Source organism: Mauremys reevesii, linkage group 10 (genome assembly GCF_016161935.1).
Source record: "Mauremys reevesii isolate NIE-2019 linkage group 10, ASM1616193v1, whole genome shotgun sequence".
Classification (NCBI taxonomy): Eukaryota; Metazoa; Chordata; order Testudines; family Geoemydidae; genus Mauremys; species Mauremys reevesii.
The window spans coordinates 81,076,644-81,095,373 of NC_052632.1; the positions used below are offsets into that span (position 1 = coordinate 81,076,644).

The window sequence follows — 18,730 nt, forward strand, 5'->3', positions numbered from 1 at the left end:
GCTTTCAGATGTGGGAAGCCATGGTAGCCACTAAAAATGGCTAGCTCTGGGGATTTATCCTAACTCCAGTGGCTTCTCAGGTCTGCTTTGCCTGAGCTGTACTCCTGAAGGGTTGGAATCAATTTTCGCATTGCTCCAGTAATAAGATTGGTGGGAACAGCTATAGCTAGAACAACTTCCACGGTACGGGCTTGAGTATGCTGACTCGTCTCTTGCAGTCACCTGTGTATTAATAAACTGGAGTCTGGACAGCTGCAGAAGTCAGTTCTGTTATTCTGTGGCCATATCACCTCTTGATGCTCTCCCTGCATTGCTTGCAAAAACCTGTCTAGATAGCAGCTTTGGTGTTACCACCAAAGTCTGCAAAGGATCCTGCAAGCATAGCTGGCTACTCCTCTGCTACCCTGAAACCCATCCCCATGACTCCCAATAGCCTGAGGACTATCAGCTGATTCAACGTCATGCTTTCTTACTAAGTGATCGGAAAAGACAATGATGCAGGTGAGCTGTGGAAACATCTAAGACACCTTATAAGTGAGCAGGGAGTCTGGCTTTCAGGTTATCCTGAGGTGGAAACAATGGTTGCACAAGTGATTTGTATCCATGTTCCAGGTGCTGAGCACTTCCTTAGCATTTGAGAAGCTGGATCAAGAGGTGGATTTTCTGGAACACCATCCTGTGTTTATCTCTGTCCAGGTGGCAGATTTAAATAACATGGTGCTAAGGATGTCTGTGTTCTGTCTACACTCCAGCATTCCCACCTTTCCTGCCACTGGTGGTGCTGCACCAATGGGAGCAGCAGTGGAAAAATGTTAAGGGGGGGGGGGGAAAGGCTAGTGGAGACAAGGCCCCAGGGTCAGACCTTTCGCTGGTGTAAACCAGCATCACTCACTCCATGGCCTTTGCTGCAGCTACACCAATTTACAGCCCAGAGGATCTGACCCTCTGAGCCTAATGAAAAGCCTTATTTATTTCAATGCAATGAGACCCTGAGGGACTGTTCTAGCTGCAAACAGACATTCTAGCACCGCGCCATTTTCCTCAGGTCCCCTGGTCTCCCTGCTCTGTCAGTAACACTGGATTGAGTTGTACTGGGTTGCTGATTCTCTGACCTAGCCCTTTCCTTATTGATTTGGGAGGTCCCCTAGGGTCCTCGTCTTGCTCCAATTCTTGTTAATATTCATCGGCTCCCTCCCGGCCCCATTATACGCAGATCTGGCCGTGATTAACATACGTGTGCTGAGGACACGATCATTCCCTGCGCCCTTATTGAGGATCCTTAATGAGAGGAATGGGTGTGGAGGGGTCCATCTTACTTTTTGTTTGGAACACGGCGGCATGGATGATGGAGGCATTTTTAAAACCCCCAGTGCCGACGAAACAGAATTGCTTTCAACTGCTGTTCCCTCCCCATGGTTTGATTATGGGTTGTCTGTTGCCCCCCCTACAACCGCACACTAATTCCTTTTTGATGAACTTGCTTAGGTTCCAGAGGCCAAAGCCAGAAACCTTGATGTCCCCATTCATTTGGCCATGTCATCCAAGGTACTCGTTAATGTCGTTATTAAGCACACCCTCTTTCATCTACGTCATATCTCCAGGCAGTGTCTCGTTAGCTCAGCACCATGTGGTCTGTTCTGTTAGAGCCAGAGTGGGTGGATGGAAAGGCTGGTCAGCAAAAAACAGCTAGTGCTACCTCTGGGTGATAAGAACTAAACCATCCCACGCCCCTGTGCTTTCTTGCAGGTCTTGAAAGCCCTCAACTAGCTTCATGCCACACAGCCTCTTGTTTTCAACATTCTTGCTGTGGATAAGACGCTTTGGCCCAAGCCTGCACCTGTTGAAGGCAAAGCACGTTTTGCTGTTGACTTCTGTGGCAGCAGGAGTCAGGCCTTTATATGGCTTTGCTGTTGGTTCAGTGAGTGCCTGCAGGATGGTCATCGCTGTCTCTGCACCTAGCCGATTGCTATGTTAAGCCTTACCTGGTCACCTGTTAGAATTCTGGATGCCAACTAAAATGTGCTGGGTGATGCGCACACACAATGCTCTTCATTTATGGAACCTCCTGCCCCTGGAGGTGGACCAAAGAATTCATGGCTGCTCCTTAGTTCGAATTACTTACCCATCCTCACGGCGCGGGATCGACGTCCGCGGCTCCCCCGTCAACTCCGCCACCGCCTTTCGTGGTGGTGGAGTTCCGGAGTCAACGGGAGCGCGTTCGGAGTTCGAAATATCGCGTCTAGATGAGACGCGATATATCGAACTCCGAGAATTCGATTGCTACCCGCCGATCCGGCGGATAGTGAAGACGTACCCTTAGTCTGTGGTGCCTTTTTTTTAATCAATATGAAGCTGAAACAAGCATTCTGGGAGAACTTGGTGCATGCTGCAGAAAAATTTTCATGAATGTTTGTTTGAATTGTTAATTTAATGAATGCACCTTATGTGTATTTGCCCCTCTTTTGCATTCACTTTTAGTCACTGAGTTCACTGGGAGAAATGTTTGCAGAAACCGTGAATGTTAAAGGACTGTTGGAGCGTACTGGTGGCAAGTGAATTTTTGCGTGTCTCCTGAAACATGATTCAGAAGCGATGCTCATCCAGTCAGGAAACAGAAACCCTGTGACCTGTGTGTCCAATGAATATGAACCAACACAGATCAGATTTGAAATAATAAATAATCACAGCAGATTGCTCACAAACGACAGAATAAGAATTATCTGCTGACATTATTGGGCAAACAATTAAAAAAAAACAAATGCCTTCAAGGAAACAGTAAGTTGCTTGCAGACAGTTAGCAAACTGAACTAAAGGCTAAATTAGTCAAATATCATATTTGCTCCACTCTCATTCTGGGTAACCGATAGCCTTGTACGATAATTAAGGCAGAAATTAAACCGAAGCATCCCAACTGATTTGAAAATTAGAAAATGTTCTGAGTGTATCTGGTTTCCCGCTCGTTTACATACTTGCATAAACCGACAATGCCTGATCATGTTTGTACGCACATGTGTAGACCAGACTTCACTTTAGATGACTTGGAACCAGCCCATTGGCATGTGGATACAATTACAACACTCTCTCCTTTGGCATGGGCATTTTCTTGACGACTGAGGAATATGGCATGAGTTTATTCTATGTATTGGGATTACATTGAGATTGAAACCAGAACATAAAATGCAGAACTCGGATGGGCTGAATGTTGCAAAGCTATTTTGGCTTTCTGCAGCTCGAGAACCATGCTCAAAGCCATGAATACTTTGCATCAAATGTCGGTGGAAAGAAAGAAAACTCCCCAAATGGCAACAACATTTTTCTCCCCAGGAATTCTCTATGCTGTCATCTTGCACCCTGCCCAGTCATTGTGAGGAATGTTATGTCTTTTGAAGGGAAACGTCATGGATGTACTCTCGTCCTCAAACGAGTCTTTCGGGGAAGTACCTGATGATAGGAGGCAAATAATCTGCAGCTGACATTATGATTTTATTTTTCATTCGGTTTCGTCGGGGACAGCTCTTTGCTACAAGAGGCCGTTGTGTCAACAAAATATTAAATTCATCCCTGCCGTGAACTGAGTCACACCATGGATGGATCTGGCTCAGATCCCTAGTGCTGACAATGCAGCAGATGGAATGATTTCTTGTGAAACAATAGCCATTGTCAGTTTAGCCCTTTCTTCTCTCCCTGGAGCGTTTGAGAACAGATTTAACAATCTGCAAACAGAGCCAGGTTCTCACATCCTTGCTCAGGCTGTATAGAAACTTAGTCAGCAAGCAGAGTCTTAGTTAAGTCAATTTGTACTGTGGATGAAGAAAGGTGCTGCTCAGTGATCCTGGTATCATTCCCCAGATCACTCAGTTGTTTCCAGTCTTTGCATTATTCATGGATCTAGAGCTTATTTTGTGCCAGGGTTTGCCAGGATTCAGCCAGTGGGGTGCAGGGTGTGACCTCACATGGATGGTACGTGCGAGGTCATGCTGTGCAGAGGACACCATCATTATTGCTTGAGCCCTGACACCTCTTTCTTTACAAATTAAGCTTTGCATGTACCATTCACTTCAGCTATGGCTGCACTTAGAGGCCCTACCCATGATTGGGGCCGCACTGTACGCACACTTAGTAAGGGACCATCCCTGCCCTGAGGAGCTTACAATCCAAACAGACAACACAAAGGGCATGAGAGAGGAAATATTGTTATCCCCCTTTTAAAGATGGGAGACTGAGGCCCAGAGAAATTAAGTGACTTGCCCAAGGTCACACACAAAGTCTGTGGCAGAGCCAGGATTTCAACCCACAATTCTAATGCCTTGTCTGCAAAGCCTTCATTCCACTAAGTATTTGAGATTCACCACCTTCTTTTGGTCAGCTAAGTCACATGGTATTGCTTCTACTCCCTGATTGGGAGACAAACATTTTAAACAAAATGAGAGAAAAGAATTAAACTTCTGATACAAATTGTTGGACAAATAATCAGTTGTGAAAGTTTGGGGATTTATCAGTATTTTCACGACTGCTGAGCGGGATGGATACACTCTTAAGAACATAAGAATGGCCATACTGGGTCAGACCAATGGTCCATCTGGCCAAGTATGTCTTCCAACAATGGCCAGTGCCGATACTTCATAGGGAATGAACAGAACACAACAATGATCAAGTGATCCACCCCCTATTGTCCAGTCCAGCTTCTGGCAGTTAGAGGTTTAGGGACACCCAGAGCATGGAGTTGTGTTCCTGATCATCTTGGCTAATAGCCATTGAGGGACCCATCCTCCATGAACTTATCTCGTAGACAATAAATCACCTCAAACCGAGTTCACCACTTTTAGTTACAAATCACATTTTGTTTTATTCTATCAGTTCTGAAGACAAAAGTTTCATTTTGTATGATAAGTTTTTATGTAACATTTCATCCTTAAATGTAGCTCAGCAACAAGTCTTATTGAGGGTCTCTTCTCATGGAAAAGCGCAGCCTATTGGAAAGATGGAAGTCTGCATCTGGTTAAATTGTACAAAACAGCATAATGGTATAGTACAAGCACATTGGGAAATTAAAGAGATGGTTTGAAAAATAAGTGGTTTATAATGGAAGTTAGTTCTTGTTTCGGGAGTTGTATGATTAAAGTAAGGGTATGTTAACATACCGCTTTCTCTGAACTATTATAGCCCACTGGAATATGGTTTGTAACAAAGTGGTAGCAAAGTAAAAGTGTTTTGCCTGCGTTGGGGAGAGGGTGAAATTCAATTTTGCTTCGTTGAAATTCCCTAGCCAGTGGCAATTCCGAATTCCCAAAGGGCTGCAACGTAGGGTATTGCAACTTCAACTTCCAGCACTGGTAGACAGATCAGCTGGTTGCTGTGGAGAGCAAAACTGTACATTCTGTCTACACTGCCGCTGGGACCGTGCTTCCCAGCTCAGGTGTGCAGAGGGGCTAGCAGTGCAGCCAGGGGTAACACACGCAGCAGCTCAGACTATCTGCCCGAGTACAAACACGCCTGCCTCCCCGGGTGCATACTCAGGTAACGAGTCGGAGCCACCACCCAGGCTACCTCTGGCAGTGGCTACACTGCTATTTTTAGTGGGTTAGCTGAAGCAGAGCTAGTGCCCATCTCTATTTGAGCTGATGCTCTTGTCCGGGAAGCTCTCTAGGTCATTTAGTATCTCTTAGCTGCTGAAAGTGCTGCTGATGCTTCTAGGACCAGTGGTCTCAGAATGTAGCATGGTATAGACAGTATGTAATTCTCGTATAGGGCCCAATTTTCCCATCCTCACTCATGTTAATTGTTTTCAGTAGGATTAGCTGTGGTGAAAGGCACTGCTCATCCTGAATAGAGGCAGCAGAATTGGGCCCATAGAGAAAGTATTATCCCTTAGTCTGACCACAAGATTGGGAGCCAGGACTCCTGGGTTCTATTCCTCGTGGTGATTCTGAATTGCTATGTGACCTTTAGCAACTTATATTAAGCTTGCTGTGCCTCACTTTACCCATCTGTAACATAGGTATCTTACCTAATTCACTGACACGTTCTGAGCCTTGGTTCACGTTGGGCTTCCAGTACATAGCGCTTTTTATATGAGCATCCCAAAGCACTTTACAAAGGTTTGTGGGCTAGAGTCTCCATGGATGAAAGCAGGCGCAACCCCATTGATTTCAAAAGGCTCATGGTCACTTCGGCCAGTGGTGAATATATTATGCTCATGTAAAGGGAGCTACAATGAACTAATTTGACCCCATACCTAAAGCACCTTATACCGCTTGCTTCTTAGTGCTATGCAGTGGGAGGTCTTCAAATTGAAGAGATCTTGTCAAAAGAGGATTTCTGTTCTAGCCATCTCCTCGCTTAATGTGGAGCAGAGAATTGGGTCTCCCACCTCCCAGGGGAGTGCCCTAACCACTATCCATTATACAGAGTGGAACAGCTCCAAAAGGAGAGAGTGACACAATAGCAGAACGTGACTCAATCACGTGGTGGTTATATGAGTCACTTGGGACGTAGGAGACCTAGATCTGAATCCCTGCTCCAAATCAAGCAGAACAGGGAGTTGAAGCTGGCCTTCCCACATCCCCGACGAGTGCCCTAAGCAATTTCACCCTGGACCCAAGAAACCTTCCCAACAACATTTTTCCTAGAAACCAATACATTTCTATGACTTGTCATTTTTTGGTCAAAAAATTCCCAGCCAGCTCTACCTAAACTGTGATAATTTTACACCGAGTATCACCATGCAAACAGACTCTCTTCTAGTGCTCAGGTTTCATTTCCATTCAAATAACCAAGGCGGGTGGGGGTGGGGGGGAATTCTCTCCAGAATCCCTGATCAGCCAAATGAAATGGATTTTGGCAGCCCACAGGGCTAACACAGCTAAACCATGTGCACACAGAGATCACTGCTGCCTACTCTGTGCATGCCATGTACATTGGTAAACCTAATTTTTTCCTCTCCTGCTCTTTCAAAGTGAAATTGATCCATGCAGATGTAACCCACTCCCATTCAGTGTGGCATCTGTCCCCCTCTAGTGGCAGGTGGTCCACATATAAGTGGTTGATGAGTCTCTCCTTAGCTGAGAGAGCTGGATTTTTATAGCCAAGGCACTAGAAGCTTATGCATTAGCTCCAGAGCCCCCAGATTCAATTCCCACTGCTAATGACCCACCACCAGCATATGGCTTCTGCACCACTCAAGTCTCACCTGTGGCCTGTTTTTAAGATATAAGTGGAAGCTAGGTTTCATGCTGCGGCTGCCGCCCTCACAAGTGTTAATTTCACCCTACTGAAACACCCAAGTCTTTCACATGATCATATGAACCAGTCAGCATAAATCATCAGGGCCAGAAATTTCCAGGGCCACATGCCCTGACCCCTTTACATTTTTAGTTCCCATCTTCACATCATTCCCACTCTCTTTTTTTTTTTAATTTCCTCATTTCTTGACTGTATTCGGGGATCATGCCCTCCCTGGTCACCTCTCCCCAGCAGCCTGTGCCACTGCCCCAGCTGATCTTATGGTTCAGAACTGTTTTCTAATGTCCCTGGGAGGATATTCCATCTGCTCAGGAAGAAGGGAACATCAGAGGGACATGTCATAGGTATAGGAGCTCAGAGTACTTACCAGCAGGGAGTGACGGCGCTATGGACAGTCTGCAGCAGCTAGATACAAAATGGCTGTTCTGGGGCTACAGCCACTGACACTCTCAAATTTAAAGAGCCAGTAACCAGAAAAGCATGCTGGGAAAAGCTAGTGAGCCCACACTGGAAACCAAATGATCGCACAGGAAACCATTACTTGAGATGGGCTGAAGTCCCACCTTTGTAAAGGCCAGGAATGTGGGTGGAAGACACCCTGGGCTTTCTCAAGGCAGGAGCCTGGTGGTTTTGCAATAGTTATGTCCTTTCATGTCTCTGTGATGCAATGGTTTATTTAGATGTTCTTTGTATAGATGTACTCTGAGCCACCTCCACTAAAACCTTACTGTGGCTGCACTTTGGTGTTCTACCTCAGTGTCCTACTGTTCTCTCATCTCTAGAGAGACCTGGGTTCTATGCTCCACTCTGCCACTCCCTCAAATCACTCAACATTCTTTGTGCCTCTTCTATCTCAGCTATGAAATGAGGATAACAATGATAGTAACCTGGCTTTGAAAAGAGATTTGAGATACATTGATAAAAATAGCTACAGCTGGTTACAAGGTTTTGAGTGAAAACTTTTACTACCAAACTGGGTTTGCTTTGAAACTATCATTTTTCATGGCAAAATATCATTTATGATTGAAGTTATTTTTCCTTTTCTTGTGCAGGAAATTGAACAATTAAATCATCTCATTTCATATTGAAATTTCAGTTTTGGCTTTTGAAAGTGGAAAATTTTCAAAATGTCAGATTTTTGGTTTTTCTGCCTTTCCCTTGCTGTTTTCCTTTTTTTTTTTTCTTCTTTTTTTTTTTTGGCCACCAAATGCAATAGAAACTCTGAAACTTTTCCAAAGTTGGAGAAGTTTTGAATATTTACAGTGTGAAAAACATGGAAAGAAAATCAACACATCATTCCATCTAGCACATTCAGCAGCCAAAATAAAGTTTGTGTGAATGTGTGGGGAGGGCGGGGAATCCAATTTTTTTTTTTTTTAAAGGCCAGTTTTCAAAATCTTACCCACAAGGAAAAATCTCAGTTTGAAATAAAAATTTTGATTTGAATCAAAAGCCTATGAAAATTTCCTTTCAAAAATTTCTCCTGAAAAATTTCAAATGATAATTTTCCAGCTGAATATTTTTCCTAGGGAAAAATGGTTTTTCTGACTCTCTGTATGTGTAAGGGAATATGAAAGCTTTATGTTTGTGTCACTGGACAGACTGTGTGCCCCATTTAATGGATGAGCGATCATTTACCAGCTGTGATGGTGGCACTGCCAATCACATGCAGGCTGCAACTTTCCTGTTTGTGACCACTGCTAAATTATAAATAAGCATTGTCTCCTGCACCAGCCATGCTGACCAACTCCCTGAGCGCTATTCCACTCTTCCACACCCTCCTCAATAGACTGGCTGTAATCAACGTTTCCAGACTCCCTGAGTCAGGCATGCTCAACACCACTTCAAAGCAGAAAGACAATCAAGGCCTCCTTCTGGCATTTGATGTATGCAGATCCTGGTAGCATGTGACACTGAGAAAAGCCAGATCACACAGTAAAATGTGAGTTTTGTGGAGAGGGGTATCCTTTGTGCATAAAATTCTTTATTTCTTGTCAAGTGTTCTCCACAGCAAACGGGCCTTGCTTACAGTTATTAAACGGTCACCCCACCAAAGTGTAGCCAGCTCACAAATAGGGTCATTTTCATGAGCAGACTCCATAATAAACTTCTGGACTAATGGATTCAGCTGAATCAAGGAAATGTCATTGAGCAGGACCCCAGATATAGATTGTGATCGTCTCGGGATGCAAACATTTTTATCAATATATGTAACTTTCTCAGCGCAAGTTAATCTCAGTTGACAGTGAACGCTGCCCTCTGTCCAAACACTTGACAAGGTCACATGACAAGAAAGCCAGGGAGATCTGTGACTGACAAGGTCACATGATCACTGGGTGACCCTGCCAGAAAGTCTGAATATAACTGACACTTTACCAAAAATGTTTAAATAGTCAGAATCCCTGTAGAAAACTTGGGGGGGCGGGAGCAGTCGAAGAGGGCTGAGGGAAATGTGTGTGGAATACGACAATGTCTTGTTTATATGCCAGAGGAATGTCTGATACAATTTTTTTCCTTCCCTAGAGCTCACCGAACAGAATAATCCTGGCAAGGTGCAATTTCCAAAGCCCTGGGAGGTGAGGGGAAAACGTTCACCATTATTTTCATCTATGTAAACAAAATTACTAAGGATGCATTAGGCACAAAATTACTAGTTACAGTTCACTGTAGAGTCACATGACCAGAATTCATGGGCAATAAAGCACCTTTGACACATTAACATGTTCAGCTTTGCCTTCCCTCTCTCTGTGATCAATTTCATCTCACACATGGATGATGCAAGGCATGCCAGGATCACAGTTTAATGGAAGGAATGTGCCCAGATTATGCCTAGTGAAGGGCACTATGATTCTTGCATCACATATGCATGATCCTTACATTTTTAGCTGTAGGAGGCCTCATAGTGTCTTTCTCGGAGCAAACCGAAGTCCACACACATTATCCAAACCATCATTTGCATGCTAATTTGGAAATGTCTTGACCTAACAGCTGTCAGTAGCACGCAGGAAGAAAATGTTTGATATATGTCAGGTTCTCTCTCTCTCTCTCTCTCTCTCTCTCATGTTTCGAGGCCAGGTTCCTTTATATCTAGACATCCTGGAGAATAAATATTTACTTCCAAGTAACCTGAAAAATCTGGATGTTTACAAATTCAAGATAGGGACAAAAGGGGGAGAAAACCTATGAAAATAACCAGAGTCTATTTTTCTCACTGGTCCAGAACAGCAACTACACCAATGAAAACAAAAATAGTCCTGCATCGTTTTCTTTATAACTTTATTTTCAGAGATCTTGTGCAGAAAAATATAGTGGTTATTTTTTTTAGTGTGATCAGATTCTGACATATTTTCACCCAGCTTTGTTATCCCAGTGGAGACTGCTTGTACAAGTTTTACAGGTGGTGAGAAAACTCCAGCAAAGGAGAGTGATATCAGGCCCAGAACGCTCTCTGTTAAAATATAAACACAAAGATGTATCTTCCATATAGGGAAAAGAGAAAAAAATCAAAATATAACTGGTCAGTACATAGCACAATCCAAGCCAAACAATCCAGCTGAAAATTTACAACATTCAATTACATGTCACATGTATTTCCAGAGCTGGCAGCAGCATTCTTACTGAGGCAAAACTCCTATTGGCTTCTGGGGGAGTTTAGCCTAAATAAAGACTGCAGCTTTTTGGTTTTTCACAATACAAGTTTGATGCCCATGGGCTTATAGGAATTTTAAAAAAGAAAGGGATTGTAAATTAGGTGAAATTGGCTGGTGGGGAAAAAGAAAAGACATTTTGGATTAGATTTTCATACCCACAACTGGGGAAAGATTTTTCTAAGTGTCCCACTTAGACATCCAAATCGAAGAGGTCAACGTTTTTTTCAAATGCTCTCAGCACTCATCAGCTGCATTGGGAGGAATGGGAACTATGGTATGTTGTGCCTTAATGAAAAAGCTGGCTGAGGTCTTTAGAAAATCTCACCCCTAATTTTTCTAAATTTGCTTTTTTAATTAGGCCCACTAGCAAGTGATGACAAAGGCCATTTCTTCTAGGATATACATGAGGCACATGTGTTAACAAATGACGGGTTCCCTATTCTGTTGCTAAAAGGAACCCACTTGTAACTGGGGAACAATGCATCACAAAAACGACCGCTGCTCGATCAATGGATTTGATTCTACCCGCCCAATGTAGACTTTGCGTCTTGGTTTTCACCAGCAATCATTAACTGTCCACTGATGGCAAACAGAAGTGAATCGTTTGGAATTCCTCTGGCTTTAAGGGTTATCATAGGCTAATGATTCTGCATAAATTGAAATGCTAGCCATACAACTTGATGGATGTTTGAAGCATGGTATATTTCTCATGCTGGGCACAATGCTTTAGTGTTGTCACAGGATAACGTTGCCTTTTGAACAGTTTAACTGATGGCAGCAATTTGCTAAGATTGCGGTGGCGTTTTTCAATGTGTTACAATGGAGAACTCTTACGAGATAAAGTTGAATTTTAAGCAGCCCCGGTGATATAAGGTAGAGCCTGCACTATCCAATCTCCTCTCTAATTCACCATCACTTGGATGCCAATTCTGCCTCTTGCTGCTGCTTTTCTTTCCTTACTGATGAGGTAAGTCCCCCTACCCAAAACAGGAAGACAAACATTTTAGGACAAGCCAGGCCTATTTATTAATGTTCAATTCATTGTGAAAGTTTAAAAGCAGGATATGGACGATACATCCCCACAGTGTTGTAGGGAAGAATGAAATTTTGCTTCCCAGCAAACACATCTAGGGCTGAAGGCAAAGAAAATGAAATGTCAATGGATTTTCTCTGATCTCAGTCACCTTTGCAATTTTTCTTTCAGTAACAAAATTCATAGAATTCAAATAATAGGTTTCAAAGTAACTCCCGGGGGTGACAGTAACAAAAAACTGCAGCATCATGTATGAACCAAAACAACGACAGAGATTTGTACACACTTGACTGATACGTGTAATTAAAGTTACATTCCCTTTGAATTGAACTGGCCATTTTAGGGTAGCACAACAAAGATCTTAATGAAGCATTTGGCAAGGCTACCTCCCTGCACTTAGTATATTAGATTGCAAAACCACGATTCCATTTTGGAACTCTTTCATTGAAAAACCCTGCAGCGCTGGGCATCAGTTTGTTTGTATTCAATGATTCTCCTTGGAGAGATCCATGAAATTTCCATCTTGGTTACCTTTCCCCTTCCTACGGGGAACTTCCAGCTTATTGTCCTGGTCTAATGAAGTGCAGACTTCACCTGGACAGCCCCACAAGTGGCTCCTCTTGAATGCAATGAATACAAATACTTGACCTCATGAGCCATGGGGCAGCAATTAGTTTAAGCAAGAGGTTTGTGTATCACTTCAAAAGTCTTAATCCGAGCGGTCAGCCCTGGCAAGGTATTTGCCAGAACCTATTGAGTAGTCTTAATGAGTCTGCAAAGCAAGCTTTCAATACATTTTGGGTTGCTTCAGATGCTTTAAATGGCATAGTCTATATGGTATTGTGCAGCTTTAGAAAGGCCTAGGCTTTAAAAAAGTATGGCCCCTTTCACAAGGCAGACAGAAACCATCTTTAGACCTGGGGCCCTTGACGTTTTGCATATCAATATGGCTCTGGCTGAATGTAGCCACTCAGCTGAGAAATAGGATCACGATCAGCGTTTCCAGGTTTTCACAGGCACTTGGGAAACTTTAAAGCCCTTCGTGGAGAATAATTTGGTCGAATGTCATGGCTGGAAACAAAACCTAAACAAGCAAAGTGCAGTCCATCATGTGGCGCTGCCAGTGAAAGTGACAACAGGCTCCAGCGGCTCTGACATCCAACCCCCAGCGGGTTGGCGGAGAGGGCACTTCCAGTTCCTTGGGCCGCTCGCCTCGGCAGAATTTGTACACTTTGGAGGGGGAGCAATTTTAAGAGGTGCTGGGCACCTGCTGTTGAGGGCTGAGCCCCCTCAGCTCCCCCTGGCTAGAGGGCACTCAGCAGCACCTGGGATCGAGCCTCACTTTAGCATGAATTTTCAAAGGGGCAGGGGAAGGGCATGAGGGGAGGAGAGAGAGATTCCTCTGTGGTTTGTACAAAGCTGGACAAACCCAACCATATGAAACCGTAGAATGACTTCTCAGAAAAAGCTACGGAAATGGGGGGAAGAAGCCATTTACGTGTATCCTGAACCTCTTTCTGCTTCAATTGCCTCTTCAGGACCGTATCCTCAGCCGGCCTGAAATCACTGTAGTTCCACTGAAATCAATGGAGCTGCTTTGATTTACACCAGGTGTGAATCTAGCCTTTCGAGCGCCACAGAAAATTAATCCAGATTTTGTTTGTTGTTTAACCTAGCACAGCGTCTTAACCAGGTACAAGGCGGCTACGTTGGCTTTAGAAACTGACAGGAATGTAAAGCAGGGCAAAGACAATGCAAATTAGAAGTCACGTCTATTCCAAGGGATACCAAAAACCATTCAGGTTTCTATCTCTGTCTCTCAATATATAAATAGCTGGGTTGTTCGTGTTCAACTTGGACCTGACATTGAGTCGCGTCATTTTGTGCAGCGTTTGTTGCGGCAGTAAACAGATTAGCCTCCTGTCTGAAACTGACTAACGCGCTGACCGTTAGCCATGAGTTTAGAGGCTTTAAGTGCCACCCATACAAAAGAAATGCCACATTGAAGAGGATGAAGAACAAAGAGGAGCCTCTTATTGTAGAAAAAGCAAAGAAGTGGGAGAAGCTTTAACGACTTGTATTGCAAACCAACTAAAAACACCCCGTGTAAAATGCCAGATGCAAAATCAATCCAGAGAATGACTGGAACACGAAGGGACGCACTGGAAAAGGCAGAGGCTCTTTGCTTACATTGTATTTGTCTAGGAAAACACTGGCTACCCGAAAGAGTTTAACATTTTTGTTTAACAATGCAGCCGGGACGGTTTGCAGCCAATGGCTTGTGATGATTGAAACAGCAAGTCAACCCTACGCCATACAGGATAGCTAGCACTGAGACTATGTTGTACTGGAATCAAATGGATCTATCACATAGTACAAAACCATGCAGGGCCCAGGGGTCCTCCAAAACCAAAAAAGACAAACAAGTCACTAATAAGATTATGAAAGGTTAACGAAGGTTTTTTTGCCCCTCTTTAATTATGAGAACACTTGAACTCATTCCACCGGCCTCCGATGACTGCCCTTTGTGGCTGCAAATCTGGAAACCAACTGGTAGGCACTGGGCTAAAGATCAGACTTTTTTTGCTATATGTTCTTCAGCAAAACTGTTTCTGGGAGGGGGGAATTTTTGTCATTACTCTTGGAGGTCTCCAACTTTATCACCTGTGTTACATGTGATACACAATGCAACCGGATCTGGAATATATTCAGAACTACTGCCGCTAATTGTTTTTATTCTTTCAGACTATTTTAAATCAGGAAAAATACACCATTCTCTGGATTCACTGTTCAACCAGATGTATCATCAAATGCCAGTCACTGCCCAGTCTCAGAAAGGAAACTTGCCTCAGTAAAAATCAACATGTGAGATGCAGAGCCAGCTGCAAAATGGGAAAGAGAAAATGATCAAAGTGCCATTCTGAAAACAGGGCCCCAATCCTGCAAGGTACTTGAGCATGTGTCTAAGCTTTAAGCAGGTGAATGGTCCCATTCTTTTCAATGAGTGTTTTGACTCAGCTGTTAAGGCCCTGATTCAACAAAGCATTTAAGCACCTGCTTAGCTTTAAGCAGGTGCTTAACTCCCATTGAGGTCAATTAGATGCAAGTACCAATTTAAAGCTGACTATGTGCTTAAGACGATTTTGCTTATTAGGCACAGAATTAATATTTCCTTTCATTTCAAACTTTGCCAATTTACAGTTCTTTTGTCCAACCCTGTCATATGCTACGTGATCACTCACCAATATTTGGACTGACAAAGTATCGATAATTTTGTATGCTCGTGGGGAAAAGAACTAGCAAGCAGATTTTGTGGCCTAGTACATTTTTATAACAATTTTGTAGAGCTGCGACTTTTGTCGCAATTAAGAATGGGAAATTTTCCACTCTGTCAGTATTGTATGTTCCTGAAACGGCACCAAAATAGAATTTTTAGTGCAAACAGTTTAGCCGGAGAAGAACTGTGGGTAAAATCCTGGCCAGTTGAAGTCAATGGGACTTTTGCCGTTAACTTCAGAGAGGGCCAAGATTCCACCCTGTGCATTTAAGACACAATTCTGCCCTCACTGAAGTCAATGACAAAACTCCCACTGACTTCTGAGGCAGAATCAAACCTTTAAATAACAATAAATCACCCACAGACAGTTTGTATTATTTTTGCAGATTCATCGTGTCCTGTTTTTTGCAGATCTGGCAGAAACTATCAAACCAGGTAACTGTTTCTAAGGACACCGAACGTGACTTAGGTCCAAAATTCAGCTTGTCTTTTTAAAAAGGGCTTTTACAAAACTCTAATAAACACACTGCTTTATTTTATTTATTGAACATTTTAATGAAAAAGAGCTTTGGGAAGAGGAGGGCGTCCATGTCCTCTTGAAGCATAGGAAACTGAAAACCAAACTTGCTGGGCGTCGGCCCAAGAGCTGGAAAGTGAAATTGACTAGAAACTCAAAGGCCCAGGTCCTCAAAGGTAGGTGGAGGGGCGTTAGGTGCCTTTGAGGAGCTAGGCCAAAATTCACTGGCCCAATGGAGTGAAGCGCGCACACACACACACACACACACACCATAAAAAGTAATAGATAAATAAAATTTTTTTTAAATTGGGGCACGCTACCGGCTCCAATAAAGTCAAAATTCCATTGACTCCAATGGGAGGAGCAAGATCAGGCTCCTCACATGTTATTATCATAAGTCACTTGTGTTTTTAATATACCGGGCCAGAGCCTCAGCTGATGTAAACCAACCTAGCTCCTTTGAAGTCAATGGACCTACATTGCTGTACAGCAGCTTCGAACCTGGCTGCAGTTGTTATCTTTGCAAGAAAGGCATCCAAGACCTAAACACAGCACTGATGTCTGGAGCCCTCTCCCTGCTAATTAAAAGGGTCGGGATGGCTGATGGTGAATATTACAGCACTCTCAGTATGGTCAGAGAAAGAGCAGCATTAGGAGGCCAACTCTGATTTGCAAAGCTTTATTGTGAATCTTAGTACCTTTGCCACTGCACGCGCACACACGCACGCACGCACACACACACCTCATCTGAAAACCATTCTGGTTAATATAGATTAGCAAGATTCATATGGAAGAATATTTAATCTGATCTGGGGTTGGGGGTTTTGTTTGTTTGTTTTTCTTTCTTAAATATTTCTCTCTACTCAGTCAGTGTACATTTCTCTCCAGGAACAGGTCCATTATAAATTAGAACATGGGAAGTGTCTCCCAAAAGTTTGCCTTGAACACACCTATGCTAGAGTCCCTGGGCAGCTTGGTACACAATGTGCAAAGGCCCTGTAGGTCTGCTAAGGGGACTAGCTGCCCTCTCCCCACTGTGGCTTAGAAAGCCAATGGCCTGGTGAGATCTCAGTCCCACCCAAAGTCCTGCCCAGTCATCTGATAGAACTTCATGTTGAAGGGTCTATAAAACTCCTGCAGGCGCTGGATCACCTGCCCGTGGATTTTTGGATGAGGCCGCCCTTTGGACTTCCCCAAACAGCGGGGCCGGCTACTTCCTTCCGGCTTCTTCAGGCAAGGGAAGCCCTTGGTCTCATTGAAATAGAAGTGTTTGTCCGTCACGACTCTCTTGAGACCCAAGAAGTCTTGCACTCGGCCCATCTCCCCAGCCGGGTCACTCACGAGTCTTTCCCCGCTGACAAAGAGGAATTTCGAAAGGGGGAAGTACTGTAACCAGTTGTCCAGGTGCTTGGCGTAGATGCCGATCCGCACCGCACTCCAGGTGGTGTCGATGAGGCCCGTACTGACGTTCTTGAAGGCCAGCGCCTGGAAGCTGGGGATGGTGGGGTTTTTGGACAGTGTCTGTGTGTAGTCCGAGATGGCCCTGGTTACTGGGTTCCTCACCACCACAATCAGCTTGGTGTCCCTGGACATGTTGTAAATACGTTTGGGGGCCTCCTTGGTCACAAAGTAACTCGGGGTTTTCTCCATCGTGATCTGCCCCTCTAGAGTCCGCGGCATCAGGTTCCTGTGGAAAGGCAAGGACAACAGTAATGACTCAGGTGGATCTGTCCAGCTTTGACCCATTAACATCTTCAGGGATGGGCACCAGGGTAAGAACGAGCTGATAATATCAAGCCCCCACATGCCAAGCCCAATGCTCAGGGAAAATCCCTCATCAAAACGCTTTAAAATCCCTTCTTAAGCCCTATTGTGTTGTGCTACCTACAAGCCATTCCCTTCAGGCCCTGACTAGGGTTGTGACTTCTATTTTTTGGCCAAACTCTGTTTCTTTTGTTACCTCCCTCTCCAACAGACCCCTACCTCACGTCTCTGTTTTGTCCACCTGTGGCATGTGAGCCGCCTTGGGCAAGGACTGTCCTTGGTACTAGTCTACACAGTGCTTAGCACAATGGGGTCCTGATCCTTGTCTGGGGTTGCTAGATGCTACCGCAGTACAGACAGACACACCGAGTGCAACCCCATTGACTACAGTGGGGTTGCATGGAAGGAAATTCAGAGCAGGAACTGGCTTTAGTCTGTAATAGTGCAGACAAGAGGCAAAGTACAGCACGACAATCACAGTACTTGTCTTCTCCTGAATTAAGCACACAGGTCAAGATTCTGGTGTCAATGACCTTGCTATAAGATCTGGAGTCACTCTGAGGAGTGACTCCAGAATTACAGAACAGTGACCAATGTGGATGGGTGGCAACAGATGATTAGTAGAAGATTCTCTTTTCTAATTAGCTGGTGGGACTCCAGAATGGGTCAGCAATGACCGCGCCTTCCCTTCCATTTGTACAGTACCTGGCACATTGTGGGCTCTACCAGAAAAAAGTTAAATAATAACAGCGAGCTACGACGTTGCCATCTGAGGGCTGTCTGGGCCCTCTCTTGAATGGGTGGAGAGCCAAGTCGAGCCACCGTGGCTTAACAACCAATGTAAAAAAGAAGAGAGAGAAGAAAGACTTAAAAAAAAAAAAAGTCAAAAAATCCAGTGAGGCAAATGAAGGAAGGCACAAACACTGCAAACTTAAGTGCAAGAGTAAAATAAAAAAAAAGAGAGAAGAAGAAAAGAACAAAAAAAAAAAAAACCAAAAAAATATAACAAAATTTTTAGACATCAGAAAAGCCTGCCTGCTAAACAAGAAGCCCAGACTTGGAAAAAATAAAAAAGGAAAAAGCTTAAAAATGAAGATGATAAAGTCAGAAAACTAAATGGGATTCTTTGCTCTTCTTTTCTGAGGAGGTTAGGAGAGATTCCCACAAATGCTGGCTTTTTGTAGTTGGTGAATCTGAGAACTGTCACAGGAAAGAGTGTCACTAGAAGTGTCACTGAAGGTTTTGAT

At 43.9% G+C, this 18,730-nt stretch overlaps 2 protein-coding genes across 2 annotated transcripts in view; both read right to left on the bottom strand.

Annotated features, from left to right (window-relative positions):
* The window catches only part of MEIOB (meiosis specific with OB-fold), a 76,601-nt gene extending 68,967 nt beyond the window's left edge, over nt 1-7,634 (bottom strand). The window contains exon 1 of the mRNA XM_039490341.1: nt 7,610-7,634. The gene's annotated coding sequence lies outside the window, so the exon portion shown is untranslated. The remainder of the gene's footprint in view (nt 1-7,609) is intronic.
* Nucleotides 7,635-16,384: 8,750 nt separating this feature from the next.
* The window catches only part of HS3ST6 (heparan sulfate-glucosamine 3-sulfotransferase 6), a 107,404-nt gene continuing 105,058 nt past the window's right edge, over nt 16,385-18,730 (bottom strand). The window contains exon 3 of the mRNA XM_039493386.1: nt 16,385-17,406. Within this exon, the coding sequence (XP_039349320.1) occupies nt 16,788-17,406 (619 nt within the window). The 3' untranslated portion in view covers nt 16,385-16,787. The remainder of the gene's footprint in view (nt 17,407-18,730) is intronic.